General features: G+C 35.3%; 1 protein-coding gene across 2 annotated transcripts in view; it reads right to left on the bottom strand.

Moving 5' to 3' along the window:
• ITGAV (integrin subunit alpha V) overlaps positions 1-22,535 on the bottom strand; it is a 94,823-nt gene that overhangs the window by 31,992 nt on the left and 40,296 nt on the right. For both annotated transcript variants that reach the window (XM_036073828.2, XM_036073829.2), the window contains exons 4-12: positions 20,268-20,382; positions 15,055-15,116; positions 13,049-13,094; positions 10,209-10,334; positions 8,298-8,342; positions 7,272-7,315; positions 7,124-7,180; positions 4,812-4,864; positions 4,202-4,404 (exon numbers count right to left, since the gene is read on the bottom strand). In XM_036073828.2, the coding sequence (XP_035929721.1) occupies positions 4,202-4,404; positions 4,812-4,864; positions 7,124-7,180; positions 7,272-7,315; positions 8,298-8,342; positions 10,209-10,334; positions 13,049-13,094; positions 15,055-15,116; positions 20,268-20,382 (751 nt within the window). The remainder of the gene's footprint in view (positions 1-4,201; positions 4,405-4,811; positions 4,865-7,123; positions 7,181-7,271; positions 7,316-8,297; positions 8,343-10,208; positions 10,335-13,048; positions 13,095-15,054; positions 15,117-20,267; positions 20,383-22,535) is intronic.

The following is a 22,535-nucleotide window of genomic DNA, read 5'->3' as shown; positions in this document are numbered from 1 at the left end:
ACCACCATAGCACTGAACTGTGTGAGCATCTGTACTTTATCTCAACTTTTTTTTGCATCCATTAGCAAGATGTGTCCTAAGGTATCACAAAAGCCTGAGAGAGGTTACTTTTTGGGTCTGGGAAATTTTTCGAGTCTGGAAAAATTTTCCATATAAATTAATGATAGTTGCTTCTTCACTTTACACCATTTCTGTTTATGAAAGTTTTTTTTTTTTTAAAGATTTTATTTATCTATTTGAGAGAGAGAGAGAGCACACATGGGCAAGGCGGAGGGAGGGACAGAGGGAAAGGGAGAAGCAGACTCCCCGCTGAACAGGGAGCCCAATGCAGGGCTCGATCCCAGGACCCTGGGATCATAACCTGAGCCGAAGGCAGACGCCTAACCGAATGAGCCACCCAGGTGCCCCTCTGCTTATAAAAGTTTTCATAGGAAGGCTCTACACTTCAGGATAGTGGTGGCGGCGGTTGGGGGGGGGGGGGGGAGATGGACCTGTAGTCATACAACCCATTTATCACAATAAATACTGATTCAAAGTTTAGTAGCATATTCTTTATTCAAAAGCAACAACCTAATTTAAGGAGATTCAAGCAAAGCTGTGTGGAAATGACATTAACTTGGAGTCAGATATTCTGGGTCTTACCTTGGATAAATCGCTTAACCTTTCTGGACCTCAGAATACCTCATTCTTAAAATGGAAAGAAGGGGACATGTCAAAAGGTTCATCTAAGGTTCATTCCAGCTCTCAAAATTCTAGTTATGTACATGGTTTTGTTTTTTGAAGTAGAAGTCAGTCTGCCTTGGAAATTTGAAAGTTATGACTTCATTTCAATCTTGCTCAACTTGTATTAAGATAACACAAATAAATAAGAAGTTTGAAATTCTTATTAAAAAAAATGGTCACTACGACCTTTTCTAACTCTGAAATATATTATAAATATGTCCACTTCCCTGTGTCTGCTGGCACCACCCTAGACAGGCCATTCTCATCCTTTCCCTGGATCCCTAAAGCAACCTACGCGGCTCCCACTTCTGCTCTTGCCCCTAAAACCCACTCTCCTCAAAGCTGCCAAAGGCTAATATCATGTCACCTTCCTTCTGAAAATCCTTCAATTATTTCCCAAAGCATTTAAACACTACCTGATTTGTCTATTCATTCCACCACCACTCCTCACATCCCCACCCCCCAGTTCTATCCCTCACTCACCCTTCCTATAAATCCTGGTCTTTTCCTCTGTTCCTTAAACATACCAAGCTAGTCCCCATCTTCGGATTTATACTTGCTGCTCCCTCTGCCTTAACAGCTCTTGCTCCAAGGCTTTTCAAGCTTTGTTCCTTCTGTTTATCCAAATCACAGATGAAATATCATCTTATGAGAGAGGTTTCTCCCTGACAATGAACCCATGCACTCTCCCCTCTCACTTACACTGTCTAGGTACTAGACTAATGTCACATTAACCTGCCTTTTTTTGTTTGTTTTAACCCACAGCCTTTATCACTGTCTGAATCTCCCCATTATGCGTTTACTCTATGGTTCCTCTACAAAACATAACCTTCATAAGAGCAAGGATGTGTCCACCTTGCCTGTGACAGCCCCTAGGTGCCAGCCATTCCAAACTGCCTTAATTATATCTTAACATACACAAACTGCTTTCAGCCTCCTCGATGCTACATGCCCTGAGACACCAAAGACACTGTGATCGCTCGTCTTTTATGTAAGACCATTATGCCCAGGAATATCTCAAACATTGCCACGGCTGCATTCTAATGTTTACTTGTTTACATAAAAATTGCCCCTGGTGATGCTAAATTCCTTAAGGACATGCATGAGCTCCAATTTATCCTCTCCTTTTTAGCCCTTAGAACAGTGCATGGCCTGCAGTAAGAATCAACTAAGAATTTGTTATTCTTAAAAAAAAAAAGAAAAGTAGTATTTAAATTATACAAGAGTCCTTCTTCTATCTTTCTTAAGTTTCAAAGGTAAGCATAACTTCTAACTTGACATATGCATTAAGAATGTATTTATCAGGGGCACCTGGGTGGCTCAGTCATTAAGCGTCTGCCTTCAGCTCAGGTCATGATCCCAGGGTCCTGGAATCGAGCCCCACATCGGGCTCTCTGCTTGGTGGGAGGCCTGCTTCTCCCTCTCCCACTCCCCGTGCTTGTGTTCCCTCTCTCGCTGTGTCTCTCTCTGTCAAATAAATAAATAAAATCTTTAAGAAAAAAAAATGTATTTATCAAAATATAATTTCCCAACAGAAGACAACTCCAGTGTTGAGAAATCATTTAATAAAAATCATCTTTAACTTTTCTAAACTTCTCATTATTTTATTTATTCTAATCATCTTCTCTCTTGGCTGACATCTGTTCAGTCTGGAAAGTCCTACTTCTTCACTCAACTGATTCCTTCCTTTGATCATTTCAGTTTTTATTTTCTGTGTTTTTTCCCTCTTTCTGGAGGGGTATTGACAAAAACTGCACATTATTGTAGAACATAACTTTACTGTTTTGTTTTCAGTATCCCTCTTGATGATACCTAGGGTTTCCTAGTGGGTGTCGGCAGAAAGGGAGGAATATAAGATGAATGGCATAACAAAGGGCTAATGTCATCAGGTTTGAACAAAGAAAAGATCCAGGTTATAACTAATAGTTCATTTTATATATATAAACTATATATGTGTGTGTGTGTGTGTGTGTGTGTGTGTGTGTGTGTAATCTGTAAGTATATATAAATAGTTACATAAACACAGCTCAGATCATTCACAATCTATTATTTCGGGTAGTAAGATTCCAGGAGAAACTTGGGGAGAACAAAATCCTCCTCTATGGTATCCATCTCTAGAAGTAAAATTTGTTTGTAAAATCTTTGTAAAACTTCAGTATTTTTTATCTGTTGTTTTAATTTAAGTTGTAGTCACAGATCACACATTTGATAAAAATACAGAAAGCAGAATGAGATGTTGGCCAGATCACGATATTGAGGAAATTTTCTTTAAAGTGGCTGGAATACCCTTAAGACAAAGTGATAGCAAACATGCCCAGGATCTCCCAGAAAACCCAGAGACAAAGGTCCTGCTATAGCAAGGAACTCATTACATTTACTCAAGATAGAACCTTAAATTTGGCCCTATGTTTTCTAGGTAGTTTTGTTATCAATAAGTAATAGCTTAATCTGTTCTATGCTATTCTTTTCAACTTCTATTTTAAACTTTACACCACAGTTCCATTTGGTTTATGTTCTCTTGGTCATAAAAATCTTTAGGAAGCAAGACGTCTCTGTGAGTAGTTCTCACTAACACTGAAAACATCTAAGGGGTAATCTCAGAAATGACACTTCCAGTGCATGACATAAAACTACCCGAGAGGCAGGAGTGGAGTGGTCTTGAAGCCTAAAAAATGTTTTACTTTTCCACTACTATTTGGAAGATATGAGTCAACTGTATTTTTGAAGTTTTCTCTTTAATTTATAACTTTCTTTAAATTTTAAGGGGCATATTCCTATATATTACCGATTATTCAAAAAACCAACAGTTCAACTCTATTCTGTGATCTCTAGAGAGTTTTGTAATAGTATTTCTTTTTTAAAAAGCCTTGATAATTTGTAATCTAGTTTTTATTCTAAAATAAAAGCCAACTTTGATTTTTAAAGATACTTACAGATATTCATTAAATTATTAAATGGGACTATAATAAAACAATGAACTTATATTTTTTACTTGCCCCCACGAGGGGAGTTATAACCTCCTTCAGAATTTCTTAGACAGCCACAACAAAGTTATGGCTTTAAAAATATGAATGGCAAATCGTACTTTTGAGGGATGCAATTATAGTCAACATGGCCTTGACAACGTACCTGGGTGCGTTTTTACATTTGTATCCATACAGGACAGTAGAGGGCGCTGCTGCTAAGCAGGACAGAGACAGAAAATCACTCACCTTACACTGGGCTCCCTGGGAAGGCAGATTTCCTCTCAGAAATTAACTGTTGCAAAATTCTAATTTGAGGCTATATGAATAATAACTCATGAGAATCCATTTTTTTAATTTTCTCTGCTTTTTAACGAAAAAGAGCAATTGTCGTTTAACCTGGTGTGTCACTGTCAATCACATGCTTCTTTCCAGGAAGATTTGCTAGTATGAACTTCAATAGATGAGGGTAGACACAAAATTAGGAACACACCATTGCTGAACATTGATCTTACCGTTGAAGCCATCCTGGTCCAGATCTCCCAAAGGTGCTATGGCACTGCCGAACCTCGCAAAGACCTCAAACCCATTCAGCTTGGTCGTCTGGAAGTCTCCTGAGGCTCTTTGCAGAGACACAGATACCTGCCCCACTTCTTGGAGTTTGCCGTCAGAACCACGATCCATGAAAAGAGGTGCTCCAATAAACACATCTGCGTAACTAAAAGAACAGAATCTTTGTCACCAAAGCAAGATCAAATTCCATCTATTAATAGTAATTTTTTTCTTATTTAAAACTCAGTCTCCCTCTTTCCATATCTCTCATAACCAAACTGAAGCATAAAATCATTTCAAATTCAAACCTTCTTCCATGAGTAATTCATAAGAAACCATGAGTAATTCATAAAAATTATTTTATTCCTTCACATCATAAAAGCTACTGAAAGAAATTATGAACAACATAGAGGTTTTCTCGTATTCGTGATAAGATTGCTTCAAATTGGTTCCTTAAAAAGAAAGATTAGCAGGAAGAGGACAAAGAAACAAAAGAAAAAAATGTTTAGTTTTAGTAAAGCATTCATAAACATGAGAGGAAAACTGTTCCTGGAAACATCTTTTTAAACTTACTCATCCCCATTAATGTCAGTGGCAGCGACAGAAAATCCAAAATATGCAGCCATCTGGATAACAAAAAGAAAATGAAATGTTTACACTTCATCCAACTAGTTTGGACAGTTAATATTTGTGGTATATTTATCAAACAGAAAGGGTCATTTTTTTTTCTCTGCACATAGTGCTTCAATCTTAATTTCTTTTCTTTTGTTTATTCTACCAACACTATCAGGTAATGAGGCTTTTTTATGTTCCTAGATTTATGGGCAAAACATATCCCATGCATATCATTTCAGTGTCTTCAGCACATCCCACTTAAGTCCACGCATAACCAGTGCTCCTGCCCAGGCCTAAACTACTATCTCCCTTTCTCTCTACTACCCATCATTGCCAGACATAGACACACTACCAGAAAGACATAGTCATAGACAGAAGTTTTAAATGAGCCCAAGAAGTTATCAGTGGGAGTTTATGCAGTAAACATAATAGATAATAATTATTAATAGATCATAAATGGCTCTTCCTATGTGAAAACACTGCTACTCTCAAGAAACCACTCTTTAGAAAGACACTGGAATGACTATGTTCTTGTCTCACGTCCCAACTGATTACTTGCCAGGGGCTTTGCTTTTGAATTATACACAGTACAAATGTTTTTGGATTTATTACAGGATTATGTGTAGAGAGAAGGAATGTCCTTTCCCCCACTACAGGAGACTACTGGCCATCACGGACAGAGCAGCCTGGCTGGAAATAAATGTGAAAAGAAAAGTTCTAAAGATAACCCAACACGCAAAGCAAAACTAAAAGAGATGACAGTTTAAAGATGAACTAAGGTGAGGAATGAGTCAACAAACCAAAAAAAGGAAAGTTAGCAAAGCTTCCAAAATTTGATTAGTGGAGCTATTAAGAGGGAATGATACGGGAGATTCCTACATTATCTATTTTGGGTTGATTCAGTTAACTACGACAATGATAGGGGCAGTCTGCATTCAATTACAAGATCAGAGCATGTGTATGAAGTGCATTGTATTTGCACTGCAATTTAACAGAATACTATGGTCAGGTCCTAGTCTTGCAGGATGCTCTACTTAAAACTGTAAAGAAAGCAGGGCATTTACTATGACAAATTTTATCCTGGGCACCAGGATTGGAAGGTTTTCATTTGATTGTTACTACAACCCCATATGGAAGTTACCAGTATCCCTATTTTTACAAATGATCCACCGGATTTACAATGGCATATACCTTTGTCGGATGCAGTAAGACTGAGAATTTAGAGCCTAGCTCTGTCTTAAAGCAAAGCCCGTATTCCTCCCCCCCACCACAAAACAGCTGAGGAGTAATAAAGAAAGCATCGTGGACTGTGTACAACATGATCCAGAGACACACATGGGCATCCAACAGGAGAAGCTGCTGGAGGTCAAGAAGTCACAGCCGCACAAAGGGATACCCACCCCTACCACAACGGGCCCGTCAGCTGCAGGCCATTCTGTGCTGTGTACCACCCCTGACAACCACACATGGGAAGAGGTTTCTGGGGACCATGAGTCTACTTCCTTATCCTATCGATCCTCTTGCAAAGCCCAATAATCTCTACTGAACAGGAAGTGGGCTTCAATCCCACCCAGATCTGCAAACTGGGAGACATTTATTTTTCCTGTACCTGCTAATTTTCCCTTTGTCATTTCTAACCTGTCATTTAATTCTCTGAGATATACGATACAAAATGCTATAAAATGCCTGTACCTGCAGAGAATGTCTAGTACCTAAAACTACTGCTTTTTAAAAAATATATGTATTTTTTATTTAAATTCAATTAACTAATTAATTAGTTTCAGAGGTAGAGGTCAGTGTTTCATCAGTCTTATAATTAAAAGTACTACTTTTTAACTGAAATGTTTTATTTCATGTACTACATATGAAGTTTACTTATAATATCTATAATTTACACATCTATGCCATGCTTTGTTTTGCATCTAATAAAATTAAAAGGCATAGATCATTTCTTAAAGGAGAATTTAATGTTATCAGCAAAGAAAAAGGAAGTTTTATGGTTTTGTGTGTATGACATGTATGTGTGCAATTTCTGTATTTCCTTAAAAAACAAGCCATAATGTGCAATTACAAAAGGCTCTGCTTACATAAATTACTTTGGTTAAAGGTCAATTCTTTAAAGCTTATTTTATATTTACAATATTGAATATTAAACCAATATTTATTATATATTCAATGTAAACCATTATGATATTATCAAGAAAAGTTTTAAAACGTTAGGAATGCTGATGTTAAAATGTTAAATGAACAAAAACATTTTAAAAGCATACCTGCTCACCAGTAAAATTGTGTAAGGAGGACATGTTTTTCCCATCATAAATATAAACCTGTGGAGGAAAAACAAAAGCATATGGAACACGGTAAAATATAAGATAAGCCAGAGATTCTTTTTTTTTAGATTCCTTTTAATTTTCCTACCATTCCCAAAGTCCTCGCTGCTCTTGGAACACCTGAAACAAAGTCTGAAAAGAAAAACATAATTACTCATTTTCAAGACCAATACCGAAAACTGCAGGAGGAAATGGGTATATCAGAAAGCTTTAAGCTCTGTTTTATTATTTCAGTAGAAAACAAATTTAAAAATCTTAAAAATTGGTACTCCAGAATAAATGACCATAACATTTTTTAACTACAAAAATCAAATCTTTACAAAATACAGAAAGATTCTTGAGCACCCTCAAATAAATGCATGTATGCCCTCAGGCATTTGTAATCTTGGAGCAAAGTGAAATAGGGTAGAGGTGGCAGTGACACAGGAATGTGGTCAAAATCAGCTAAGGTCTCTGATTCCTAAATTGAGCTCTGAAGGAAGATGGATGGACAGAGAATGGGGTAACAATCTTACAGGCAGAGCCCAGAAAGTTAGAAATTATGTCTACAGGAAGAAGAAACTAAAGCCCTTCCACGAGGACTTAAACTATTGAAAGCAAGAAGGAAAGGGGCGCCTGGGTGGCTCAGTCATTAAGCGTTTGCCTTCGGCTCAGGTCATGATCCCGGGGTCCTGGGATCGAGCCCCGCATCGGGGGGCTCCCTGCTCCGCGGGAAGCCTGCTTCTCCCTCTCCTGCTCCCCCTGCTTGTGTTCCCTCTCTCGCTGTGTCTCTCTCTCTCTGTCAAATAAATAAATAAAATCTTTAAAAAAAAAAAAAGAAAGCAAGAAGGAAGAAGCTGAAGAAAAACTACGATGCCTGGGGCTGGAAAGGAACAGTCGGGGAAGACACAGGGGTCCCCAGCAACCGGCTGGCTCAACCTTCAGCAGCTGCTAGAGAAAGTTTAACATAGACCAAGCTCAAGTCAATGTACTAATATCTCCCTCATTTCTCTTGTTACATTATATAGCAATGGTTTCAAACTCTTTAACTGCTGAGGTTTTTCAACGCCACCTGTTTCAAATGCTTAGTCTATATTTTTAAAGAAGGATTAAATATAGTTTAAGTGCATCATACCATCTATGCCATCGCCATTAAAATCTCCGACAGCCACAGAATAACCTAAAGGGGGAACAAAATGTGAAACACCATCAGGGCACAAACAGTTACCTATAGCATACTTGCTGAGTAGGCTTTCCTTGGAAATATTTTCAAGTAGGACTGACTCCTGAACAAGGGGCTTGAACTGCACAGATCTACTTATACATGGATTTTCTTCAGTAAAGGTAGTACAGTTCTGTAAATGTATGTTCTCTTCCTTATGGTTTTCTTAACATTTTCTTTTTTCTAGCTTACTTTATTGGAGGAATACAGTATATAATATAGATGACATACAAAATATGTGTTAACTGACTTTATGTTATTGCTAAGGCTTCTGGTCAACAATAGGCAAATTAAGTTTTGGGGGAGTCAAAAGTTACATGCGGATTTTCAACTGCGCAAGGGGTTGATGCACCTAAGCCCTGCATTGTTCAAGAGTCAAAATAATTCCCTTAGTAATGTAATATTTTGTTCTCTAGGGATAATAGATTCACTTACTATATACATGTGAATATAGAATAATAGATTCACATGTATATAGTAAGTGAATCTAAAGGAAATAGTTAAACACTCAAATAGTATATCTCTATTAGAAAAATAAGACTGTTTTATCAATTTTACAAAGGAGTCAGTTAAAAACAGTAAATTTCTTATAGAGAAGAGATCAGAGATTGCCAGAGGCAGGGGGTGATGGGATGGGCAAAATGCATGAAGGTGGTCAAACGGTACAAACACCCCCTTATAAATAAGTCATGAGATGTAATGAGAACATGGTGACTATAATTAATAATACTGCATTGTATACTGGAAGTTGTAACAGAGTAGAATTTAAAAGTTCTCATTACAAGAAAAAAAAATTTGTAACTATGTGTGGTGATAAATGTTAACTAAACGAATTGTGATGATTATTTCACAATATATAAAAATACCGAATCATTATGTTGTATACCTAAAAGTAATATAATATTACAAGTCAATTATATCTCAATTTCAAAAAAATGGTAAATCTGTAATTCATCCTAAAGGAGCAACAAATAACAGATTTCCTCAATCAGCAAAATACTACTTCTGTCATATGTACTTGGTTTAATAAAAGAAATTTAAAGGGAGGTAACAAAACTTAATAAATCTTAAAGACCATAGTTTAACACCATGAATAATATAGTTAACAGAAGCCTAAGAGTCAGACTGCCTGGGTTTGAATCTTAGAACAGCAAGTTATTAAGTGAGTGACTTTAGGTAAGTTATTTTGCCTCTTTGTGCCTCAGTTTCTTTCCTACAAAATGGGAATAATAGCAGTATACTTTCACAGACTTGTTACAAAGATTAAGTAAATTATTACAGATGAAGCACTTAGAACAATGCCTAGAATATGTAAGCATACTTTAAAACTTATCTATTATTATTGGCATATCTAGGTGGCTCAGTTGGTTGAGCATCCGAGTCTGGATTTTGGCTCAGGTCATGATCTCAAGGTCTTAAGATTGAGCCCCATATTAGGCTCTGTGCTGGGCTTGGAGCCTGTTTAAGGCTCTCTCTTTCTCTCTCTCTCTCTCTCTGCCTTGCCCCACCCCCCATTTGAGCAATCTCTCTCTCAAAAAAAAAAAATTAAAAAATAAAAAATAATAAATTTTTAAAAATAAGAGCTTTCTATTATTATTAATCATTGTATAAGTAACTGCTCTTAAATTTCAACTACTGAAATATAACATAACCTAAGTACTCAATAACAATTTGAAATTGTTATGTTCCTGTTCTTTGTATTTTTTAAAAAAATCTTAATCTATTTCAACATAAAAGATTTCCCTGCTTAAAGTAGCATATGCAAATACAGGAAAAATAACACTGCAACTCCATAAAATGAATCCATATTTTAGTTTTACTCACCCAAATAACTGTCATCAAAAATAGCTTGAGCAGTCCGAGTTGCTAACTGGTTATTATACTTGATGCTGTAAACTTTGGGGTCATATTTAGATACGATTTCTGCCACTTGATCCGAAATGAGCTGACCTGAAAAATATATACAAAATAAGTTTCTAATGGGAATTTATGATGCAGATGATAAATGGCACCTGCACACACAAAAATAGCATTAGAGATGAATATTTCCAATTATTAGCCTTAAATAACTCTCCATAATATTAAATCTGAATTTAATAATTTTAAAGTCACAATTACTTCTATTCAAGCTAGTTCTTTAAAATTAGTCACTGCTAGTAAACAAAAATTATGAATACAGGATTTGTCTTAATTCACAAAATGATGTTAAATAACTGGAATAATAAAATCAAGGGCTGTTTCCCAAACAAATCCATCAGAATTTGAAAAGTCTACTGAAATAATTAAATACTTTTACTTTTGGTTCAACTTTTTTTTTCCCCCCACAAATTATTTGGATACACCTTTATGAAGAGGCCTGAATGGGTGAGTTCACTTTTCTTCACAACCTTAAGTTATCAGGTCGACAAGAAACCTAAAGCACTACACAAAAATCAGATTGTTCCCTACCCCAAGAAAGGCTGGGTAATTTATCAAAAGTCATCTCCATACATGAAGAAAATAATCTCTTCATTTCTGCTGTTTTGGAAAAAAATTCATAGCTAATGTTTATCAGTCTGTTCCAATCTGTCCAGTCACAAAGGTTGAGTCTATAGGGGTAGGAACACTTTGTTTGGGTCACTATTTTATCCTCTGTACCTAAACAGTACCTAACACATAGCAAGAACTCAATAACTATTTCTTGAATCAAAGAACACAGGAAAATCTCATCATCTCTTTTGAATAAAACAATATAATTTTATCTATTTGTACAGAGATAATTCTGAGATCTATGGAAAAATTCATTCTGACATACTTATTAATTCAGAATAAAACCTGCTGATTTTAATCTTATTAAAACAAAATATTCTCTGCCCAGCCACTGAGTCTTTCAGTTACATATCCTAGACCATTTATAATAAAATTCCAATCAACACAGTATCAATTGTCTATACCAGTCCTAGTTTTTAAATAGGTATAATACTCAAGGTATTAAAAGATTTAGTCATCTAGGGGCACCTGGGTGGCTCAGTTGGTTAAGCGTCTACTTTCAGCTCAGGTCAAGATCCCGAGGTCCTAGGATCGAACCCTGCCTCCCTGCCTCAACCTCCCTGCCTGAGCAGGGAGCCCGCTTCTCCCTCTCCCTCTGCCACTTCCCCTGTTTATGCTCTCTCTCTCACTCTCTCTCTCTCAAATAAATAAATAAAATCTTAAGGAAAAAAAAAAGAACTAGTCATCTAAACATGTTCACAGCTGTGTCTCTTAAAAAGGCAGAGGTAAGAAGCAGTCCTGACTGAGAATCACAGAACCAGTCTTTGGTTCCCAGGCATTTTCAACAGACACCTCCCCCCCCTCCACTGAATGACATAACTAGCACAGAAGAAAAAAAAAAAATCAACAACAACAAATCCATGTTTTTTATCTTACTAGAAAGCATTAATATCTCCTGCTTTAATCTTGTATGCAATTAAACTGCTAATTTTGTTTTCATTTTAAAACTGTAAAACCCAATACAATTTTCCCAAATCATTTCATTTTCCAATAGATGTATAATTAATAGAAATTCAATTCTTCTGTTTCAGTTAGTATGCTGATCCATCTTTCCCTGATTTTTCTCTTTTCTTCATTTTCTCCTTTGCCATCCCTTTCAACTTTTCACTTAGTCCTATTTCCCATCCCTTCTTATTTTCTTTCTTTACTGTAATTTTTCTTCAGTAAATCTCTTTCTTTAGTTTCCTTTTCTATGAAGCAAAAGTAAGCATGGGTTAGAGTACAGAAGTAAAATTCGGAATTAGAAAGTACTTGCACATTAATATAGTCATAGATTTTTCCAGTTCTTCCAAATACTGGTAATGCTTAAATATCAGAATACCAAACAACAAAAGTTCTGACCTTGTAAACACCACTTTTTAGCAGAAAACAAACATGTGAATATATCAGCTAAATAAATAACCATGTGTACCTAATGATACATGAAACATAAAGTAAAGCAAGTAAGCAAATTTAGTTACCTGTTTTCAAACTGTCAGCAAATAATGATCTGTTATGCATTTGTACAAATGGTAATTTTGTTGGGCCTCCCAGAATGACTGAAGAATGTGTTTTATCTTTATATTGATGCCAATTTAATTACATTCTTCTGAAATCCTCTATTTTAAAAACTCCCCAAACACAAAGAAATCATTCTTGATGTCAGTAACTAATGAGAAAATAACCATTTAAATATTCTAATGAGCAAATTTGAAATACTTTAAAACCATGAGCTTTCAGAATGCCACAATTTGCCTGTCATAAATCAGTTCCACACTTCCTAATGTTTATATTATAGCCTCTGGAGTACAGAGATGAAGAAGCATATGCCACAAGCAATAAAAATAAATTGTTCTAAATTACTTCATAGATTTACTTTATAATTTACTTTAAAAATATTGTTTATTTTCTCCTAGGAATATATATCTATATATATTACAATATGCCATGTATTTTATTTTCTATATATCAAAATATATATAGGATACTACAGTCCTTTTAAAAAAAGAATACTGTGTAACAGATAGTGATTATATATTTAAATTGTATTTTTCAATTTCTTTCTTTAAAATAATTTGAAAAATCTCATAGGCATCTAAGCCAAGGGAGCATTAAACACAATCATTACCGAGTAATTTAAAAAAATATTAACCTACCTTGCCAATAAAAGCTACCAGGACCACCAAGAAGTACTCTGTCAGCCTAGATTAAATCAAACAACAAAAAGATACATATTTAAAAACAGGTAGTTTGAAAACTGAAAGCAATGTAATACACATAAAAGCTATACATACATACACATCTAATATACATAAAAGTTATATATACACATATATACTCATACAACAAAATCATAAATCTCAAACCTCTCTAACTCATTCTCAGTAAATTTTCATTGCATCTTATCTAAAATACAATAAAATACAATACAAATCAAAAAGAGTTATAATGCATTTAATATATAAAATACATGAAAATACACAAATACATACACACATTGATTCTATAGACCTGGCTGCTTCACATACTTGTTATGAAGTACTACTGCAAAATATTTTTGAGTTACAATAAAGACAAAAAATCATTGATTTTGTCTATTTGTGACTACATAGGCAAATTTCCTTTATAATAATCATTAAAAATTCTTTGGCTAATGAAAAATTATTTTTCATGTCCTGCAGATCTAAACAGAAATGAAGTTAGAGGGTAAATTTTTCAGGGTGTATTACATATACAAATTACACTTGACTAGTATTTCTTGTATCTGTAACAAACTGTAAGTATCTAATTCAAGGAAACTGTATTTAGGGTTTGAGCATATTTTGGAAATTTCTTCCAGCTGGAGAGAAAAAAAAAAGTTTTCCCCCTCCAAACATACATATAGCCCTAGGAAGATTTCAACAGACAATGTTCCTGAGCTGGCTATGAAAAAGATACTTCTAAATTGTCTACTTTAAAAGGATACCTTTTATTTTAGAAATGAGTTGAAGAAAGTAAACAGTTAATTTAGCAATGAATATTCATGTACGAGAATATTTCTGGGGTTATAGTTGCATGGGCATAGTGGACACTTTTTTTGAAACAACACCTATTTGAAAATATTTCATGAAAGTTTAAAGCTAATATTTATTAATATACTTCTCTTTGTTTTGCTTCCTCAAATTTTGAATTATTAGTAATTATGAATAAATTTTGAATTATGAATCTCGAATTGAGTTATTTAAATCAATTATGTAGTAAAGAAAGTCAACTATAATTATAGTCCTAGTCTAGAAAAAAAAGTTTTTAGTAAAGATAAAATACAAATTTTAAAAAATAAGAAAAGGCTTTATTAATTTTCTTAATCACATAATTACATAGTTTCTACTGTTTTAATAAATTTAAGGTATTTTCTAAGAAAGCCATATTAAGCTTTCTAAGGAAGCTCTACTTTTAATCAATATATGTAAGATTTCTCTAGGAGTGATTAATATTCTCAATTTGACATTCAGAATGTTCATATATCCCACCCAAAAAAAAAAACAAACAAAACACATATACAAAAGAAAATTATAGAAAGAAAAATACTTAAGAAAATTTTCCTTTGAAAACATACACTGAATTGTTATTTTAGGAAAACAGATAAAAACTATCAACTCTGGAGAGCATACTAGCTTAGTGAAAAATACACAGAGCCACACATATGAATTTTTTTACAATAATTAAGTTGCTCCAGCTTTACTTGGTGTCTATAGGCACATAATTGATGGCAAACATGCATGTTTCTCAACTTTTATGTAACGAAACTACAATTTTGTAACAAAGCTCCCACTAACAAGATTTTATGAAAAATCAATTTCAGTCAAACAGGAAAAACTTTATTATATAAATTTATCTAACTGGAAATTTTAATATTAAGTCATAATGGTTATCTGTATCTACTGAGGAGATTTTCTACTGTCCTCCATTCCCATTCTGATGTCTATTTCAAATAAGCAACGTCTGCTAGGGAGAGAATAATATAAGGCAAAGATTATCAAAATGCATGGGTCATTTTTATTAGCTGTTTTCATAAAACAGGTAATAGTTATAGAGAAGTTGAAGTATTGAGCAATTAATTTTTAACAATGGTTTAGATAATGAGATAGATCTGAATCTCATTCAGTCTTAAATGAGAACTTACTTTGGTAAAATCAATGCTGAATCCTCCTTGACAAAATCCCTGTCCATCAGCATCAATATTTTCTAAAATAAAAAAATTGGAAATATACACAAACCCAAAAACAAACACATAACATAAAACAAAACGTGAGAAAAATCTGTATCACTGTAATCATAAGATAATGTACCATGAATTGGGAATGTTCATTCACTCAAGCACTTACTGAATTATTCTCACATTCTGAAAAAGTTAGTATGTATTTTTATCAGCACCATTTTCTTAGATATGGCAAGAGAGATCAAAGTACCTGGAATGGTCACCAGGAAACAGAAACATCACCTAAAATGGTAGATTTAAAACTTATTTTTAACCACAACCCACAGCAAGATTATATAACATAACCCAGACAACCCAACATATACATATTATGTGTGTATATAATAGATATATAAATAAGACAAAATTTCACAAAACAGTATCAGTATTACCATGTACAATATATTCTGAAATTTTCTATTTTATTTCACTCCATTTTTAAAAAATTACTGGTTACGAACCACTATTTTGATTTCATAAAACAAAGATGAGTTGTGATCTACGAGTTAAAAATTCCAATCCTAGGGGCGCCTGGGTGGCTCAGTCGTTAAGCGTCTGCCTTCGGCTCAGGTCATGATCCCAGGGTCCTGGGATCAAGCCCCATGTTGGGCTCTCTGCTCAGAGGGAAGCCTGCTTCTCCCTCTCCCACTCCCCCTGCTTATGTTCCCTCTCTCGCTGTGTCTCTCTCTGTCAAACAAATAAATAAAAAATCTTTAAAAAAAAAAAATTCCAATCCTAAATTCCTATTATTACCCTACAGTTGCTAGCCTACAGTCTTCACAAATTTATTACGAATACTAGTAAAGAGATACATACATTCCTAATACATATTTACTACACATATATTTTATAGCCAACAACCATAAAAAATCTATTGAAAACGTAGTTCAGAATTTTGGGAGAGAGCCGGACCCTCATTTAATGTTCAGCAAAAAGCAAAATATGAAACTATCTTCACAACATATTTAGGACTGCAGTCTAATGAACGTGAACACCTTTAAACATGACACTTTCAATTATTTTCCAAATGGTAACAGACTCAGTAGTTAGACTCTTTGGTGGTTACCTTTTATTTGGTAGTTCTCACAAAAGGGGACAATTTCTGGACAATTAGCCAATTAATTTAAATTAACTCTAATCATGAGTAATACTGTATCTAGAATACAGGTAAGGATGAACCTGAAGACTCTCCCTTGTTTTATTTTGAGGATAACAAGGAACAATGAAAACAATACCCTTTAGTTATCAAGGAATTCTTGTAGCCAATGTTACAATACATAAATAATTATGCTATAGTATTACTATATTTCCCACCCAAACACAGGAACCAAAAATATCTATTTTCAGTACAACTGAAAGGACAACTTCCAAAAATTTTTGTCAAATACTCCCATCAAAAATTTTGAACACATTTTAAAAACCTGGGAACTGCCCCAAGATTACACACTTAATAACTAAATTTAGAATTTGTTTTAGAAAATAGCCTCAAGAGTGTAGTGCTACCCCAATGTAAATTTTTCTAACCAAGAGGGAATGGGAAAATGTGGGCTGGGGTTTCCAGCATCTAGTGAATCACACTGAGGAATTCTGCTCTGACCTCAAGTCAGCCATTTATTTCCTTTATTCAAGTTGTATTCAGGGGAACTATTTCAGGCCATTTATAAAGACATCTCTTTTTGATTTTCATACTGTATATGTATCTGCTTTATTTGGTTTCCCAGAATGTCCAGCTAGAAAACAGGACTGTCCTTTAAAATTTTCTTAACAGGTACGTATTAAACTGAGTGTTTATGCCAACGTAAAGAATTTTATGGTAACTACAAGCTATTTCAGTGAAGGTTTTTGTTTTTATTCCTATAGATGAATAATATTTCTCCTACTTGTCAAGCCTGACAGCATTATAAACAATATTACTGATTATGATAGTAAGAGCACCTTATGTTTATTAAGCCCCTTCCATGAGCCACGTACCGTACTAAAGCATTTTCCAAGGCATTATCTTTTAAAATCTTATGCAATCCTATGAGAGATACTATTATCATTCACAATGTACAGATAAGGAAGTGAAGGCTTACAGAAATGAAGTACCTTGACCACAGTCAGCCAGCTAGTAAATAAGAGAGCATGGATCTGAGCCCAGTGTGTCCACACCACTAACCTGCACTATCTCAAATCAACAGTGTACTTATAATTTCCTGAGTAACTATCAAGGGGGAAGAAAAGGCAACTAGTTTTCATAACTGAGAAAAATCTATGTACAAATAATGTCACCAGAAAGTAGAAGGAACAAAGAACGCAGCCTGAGCATGGAATTGAAAGTATTTAAGTTACATGATTTGTGGCTCTGGAACTTTTAGAAAGACACCTGGCCTATTGTGTAAAGCCATTAGGTCACAGATAGTTATGAAAAGCCAAAAGCAAACATATTCAGGAATAAAGAAATTTTTTACAGACAGTGAAGTTTCATGCCCAGGGTGTCCACACAGGTCACGTTGAAAACAAACGCAAACAAACAAAATGCCCCACAAACTACCACTACCAAAACAAGCAAAATTATCAAGTTAGCAATGTAGCCCTTCAAAATTGGCATTCCCAAGCAAAATCAATCATTGGTTGCATAATCTATTGAAGCATGAAGAAAATACAAAACACAAAAATTGTACCTCTAAAGTCTTTTATCTGAATCAGTGTTTTACACCAAGAGTGAAACAAAGGCCCAGAGTGATTAAGTAAATCACGCATAGCTACAGCAGGTTGTTGACAAAACTCAAGAATATAACCCAGGTTCTCAGATTCCCGCTCCTGAGCATTTTTCCCCCTCTCTGGTCATGTTGCCCCTTGTAATTTGGGCCTGTAGGTAGCTTCATATTGCAAAGGCTGAGCCAAAAAGCATGTACAATAATCAAGGGATACTGAAAGCCAGATTTATTAGGAAGAAAGGCATTCACTTTGATTTTTGAAGTTATTCTTTTGCTTTTTCTAAGATTTGAGGTTTTATTATCTGATCAGGGATCTGCAACTTTTTCTGTAAAAGACCAGATACTAAATATTTTAGACTTAGGGGGTATATAGTCACTGTGGCAATTACTCAGCTCTCCCTTTATAAATAACACGTAAACAAATGGGTGGGGCTATATTCCAATAAAATTTTATTTACAAAAAGAGGCTCACAAGACAGTTTGCTGACCTGATTTGGTTGTTAAATACTTTAGAAAATAAGGTTTAAAATGATTTTACAATTTCTGTGCCTATATGTAAAATTTCTGTGCCTAAACCAAATAAACAAAAGACAGATGCATCATGCAAATACTGCCTTCATCCTTTAAACACATGTTGAGTAACTGGTCATCACTGAAGAGGCAAAATGACAAAAACTACTAGCCTAACCTGGCAGTATATCCATGATGGATCATCATTAGAATGCTTGCTTTCAGAAGGGTACCAAGTACTCTTACACATCCAGAATAATCCAAACCTGTATTTGTGAAAGCTGGGTGTATTTTTTATGGATAAGCTGTGGTTAACACTGAGGCCACTGAAATGAAAAACAATTCCCATTGTTAGTATTACAAGGAAAGGATTCATCTGGAGTAAGACCTGGGTTCAAATCCTCACTAGACCACCCACTGCTATAAGAGGTAGGAAAAAATTACTTGCAACTGTCTGAATCTCAGCTCCCACATCTATCATGTGAGAATAAGGGTGATTTTTACATGCATGTCCACCATGTAAGTGGTAAGTCACAAACCTGGCATGCAAGAGTTAGCTCATTCCTCACAGCTATAAAATTATCTTTTCAAAATAGGATCGTTTTTACAATACAATTAAAAACATAATTTAGTTCTCGCATTTTCCACACACCACAAAGACAACAGTACTGTGACCAAAACAGCAACATAAAGGTGATGATACCGATAGTATCAAGCACTGAGTGCAGGGCTGCCAGCCTCCTCTGTCCTGTGTAAGGTGTGCTTTCTGACCTATCCTAATAAGTAATGCAGTTCTGGGGAGGTATCGTTCTTCTGATGTGTACCTCTCACGTACAACAAATAGAGTCAAGTTGGTGGGTTAAGAAATAAGTATTAATAATAATCATTTGCAATTGCTTGGAGGTTCAAGTGCTTAGAATTTTGAAGACTGAACAGTTCCTCTGGCCTGGTGTCTTAAGTCACCTAACATGGAAAAAAAGAATTTAGCAGTAACAGTCCTACATGTTATACCTCTATTACTAATTCTCTCTACTGAACTACCTGGTGACCAATGGAACAAAGAAAGGGGCACCTGGGTGGCTCAGTCAGTAAAGTGTCTGCCTTCAGCTCAGGTCATGATCTCAGGGTCCTGAGATCGAGGTCCACATCGGGCTCCTTGCTCAGCGGGGAGCCTGCTTCTCCCTCTGCCCCTCTCCCCTGCTCGTGCTCTTTCTTTCTCTCTCTCTCCAATAAATAAATAAAATCTTAAAAAAAAAAAAAAAAAGGTACTGGAATCTCCTTTGGAAAAGCATTATCAAAATTTTAAGTGCTCAAAATCATCTTTAGTCACAATATGAATTTCATCTGAAATTTCAAATAATATTAGACAACAAAGTGAGATCTTTTGGATCATCAGAAGAGGAGTAATCTTGATAACATTGACAGAGAAACTCTGATTTAAAAGAAAGAAAATCCAGGAGTGCTTGGCTGGCTCAGTCGGTTTTGAGTTTGAGCCCCAGGTTGGGTGTAAAGATTACTTAAAAAGTAAACCTTTAAAAAAATTTTTTTAATTAAAAATAAAATTAAATGAAAATTCTAACTCAAAGTCCTGAGCTCAATGTTTCACCTTCCTATACAAACTCTAGCTCTTTAAGACGTATTTTTTTACATTTAACATCATTATTAATATAAAGCTCTAGTTTTTAAATTTTGGTATCCATTAAATTCCCTTGTAGAGTTTCCTAAAAAGGAAGGTACCCAGGCCTGACAAAGACCTACTGCATCAGAATCTTTTGTTCTAGGGAGTCCCACACGTATGTTAGAGAAGCTCAATGGAGCATCTTTTGACTCACACATAATATGTCTACAATTTTTAAGACACACACGCACATTTTTAACAAACTAGGCTTTCCAACCCTTTTAAAAGCTGGTACAACTTTCTATACATACTTGATCTGCATGGAGCATACTCCACAGTCTTTGTTCCATCCTGAAGAAAGCATGTTCCAACAGGCTCCCTCTCCTGTTTCATTTCAGTCCTCCAGTGGTACAGCGGGGCACAGGCCTGAAATCAAAGGGGATGGTCCACGGCATAAAAATTCCCTGAAAATATTAGTGTTTCAGATAATCTATACAACTTCAGAATTCAAAAACACTTTCTAAGCATTAATAAAAATTAATCGAGCCTGTCTTATACCAAGAATTCCTTATCACAACAGTGGATACAGATTTAAAAAGTACTTCCCTCACATATTTTTTTTTTCAAAATAGTTAGCAAAACTATTTCATGTAGCACTTTTCTTGATGTTATGCACTAAGCTGATGGTCACAGATTAAATCAACATTTGAACTAAATAACATTCTCATGCATGTAGAATATACCCCTAAATTATAAAGCAAGTGATTTATTATTAAGAAAAAAATAAAAGACTTTGCAGTGCTTATTTTACATACTTTCCAAATAAATTATGACTTTTTTGTTTTCAGAGTTACAGATTTCAACACCATGTACAAGAAGTGGAACAATAACATAGTAATTTACCAAAATGTGACAATTTAATTCTGGAAAAAGGTTCAATTAACTTTCTGTAATACTTTCTTGAAGCAAAACATTAACAAAAACACTGCAGACATTAATAGTAGGTTATTTTATATTTACCCTGAAAAAAGTGAAAGGAGATGATTATTGCTACTTTTCTACATGTACTTGATGTTTCATGTACAAGGATTATTTGCTCCTTCTGCTTATTTCTGCTTCTTTGCTTTCTGCCTAGAGTGCCCCCACTCTCAACCTCATCTTTTATTTCCAGCTGGACAGACACATCCTTTAAAGCTCCTTTGAAATTTCAGCTCCTAAACAAATTCTTTCCTAATGCCCCACAATAGGATTTTTAAAAACAGTAATAAACACAATGCAGATAATTAAAACAGGGAAGGACTTTCTAAGGAAATGAAATTAAAGCTGAAATCAGAATAATGAGGAGCTAGCCAAGTGAAAATCAACAAGATGAGCATAACATAGTCAGAGGGAACAAAAACACTAAGATACTAACTACAGTGACTTGTCATGTGGAAGGAATAAAGACCAGTGTAGCTTAAGCATGTGAGGTGGAGTAAGATGATGCCAGAGACAAGAGCCAGTGACCTGATTATGGAGATGCTCACAAGCCAGAAGAAGCAACGATTTGTCCTCTGAGCGTGATGGAAAACCACTTGACTGTTTTAATCGAGAAGAAATGCTCTGATTCACTCTGGTCCTCCTCTGGAGAATGGATTGTAGTTGGGGCAGGAGAGGAAGCAGAAAGAGGAGGACAGCACTACAGGAACCCAGGTGGGTAATGATGGTGGCTTGATACAGGGTGGAAATAGTGCAGATGATGATTATTTATTGATGGATGTGGGATATATTCTGGAAGCAAAATTGATACAGCTTGCTGGTGGATGGGGTAGGGAGTCATGCCTCTAAACAAGTTGGGGAAGTTTTATATGGAAACAGTTATCTTTTTGTTTTTTCCCTTTTTAAATTTTTATTTATTTATTTATTTATTTATTTATTTATTTATTTATTTATTTATTTTATTTGAGAGAGAGAGAGCACAAGCAGGGGGAGCTGCAGAGGGAGAGGGAAAAGCAGGTTCCCCACTGAGCAGGAAGCCCGAAAGGGGGCCCAATCCCAGGACCCCGAGACCATGACCTGAGCCGAAGGCAAATGCCCAATCGACTGAGCCACCCAGGTGCCCCTGTGTTCTTTCCTTTTTGATAGTGGGTAACAAAAGTTCTATTTTAGCCATGTTCATTTTGAGTAATAATATAGGAGATATCCAAATGGAAATGCCACATAGCTTGTTTGGAAATATGACTTTGAAACTCCAAGGAGAACTAGGAGCTAGAGTGACAGATTTGGGGATTATGACATTTGGATTTTATTTACAGCAATGAGACAGAATAGGAACAGCCAGGTAAAAGGTGTAGTTAAAGAAGATGGGGGTCCAGAACACAGCCTAGGAACAACCCAATATTTAGAGACTGAGCAGAAGAGGAGACTGCAAGGAGCAGGCAAAGAAATGGGAGAAACCAGGAAAATACAGTGTTCCAGAAGCCAAGGGAAGAAAAGCATCTCAAAAAGAACGGGCTAACTGACCTTGCTGAATGGTGCTGAGACGACAAGAAACATAAGAACAAGTACCAATGATTTCAGTGACCTGATAGCCAAGGGTG

The sequence above is a fragment of the Halichoerus grypus genome, chromosome 4, assembly GCF_964656455.1.
Source record: "Halichoerus grypus chromosome 4, mHalGry1.hap1.1, whole genome shotgun sequence".
NCBI lineage: Eukaryota > Metazoa > Chordata > Mammalia > Carnivora > Phocidae > Halichoerus > Halichoerus grypus.
The sequence above is the reverse complement of the archived record's forward strand: the minus strand, read 5'-3'. Positions and strand labels throughout refer to the sequence as shown.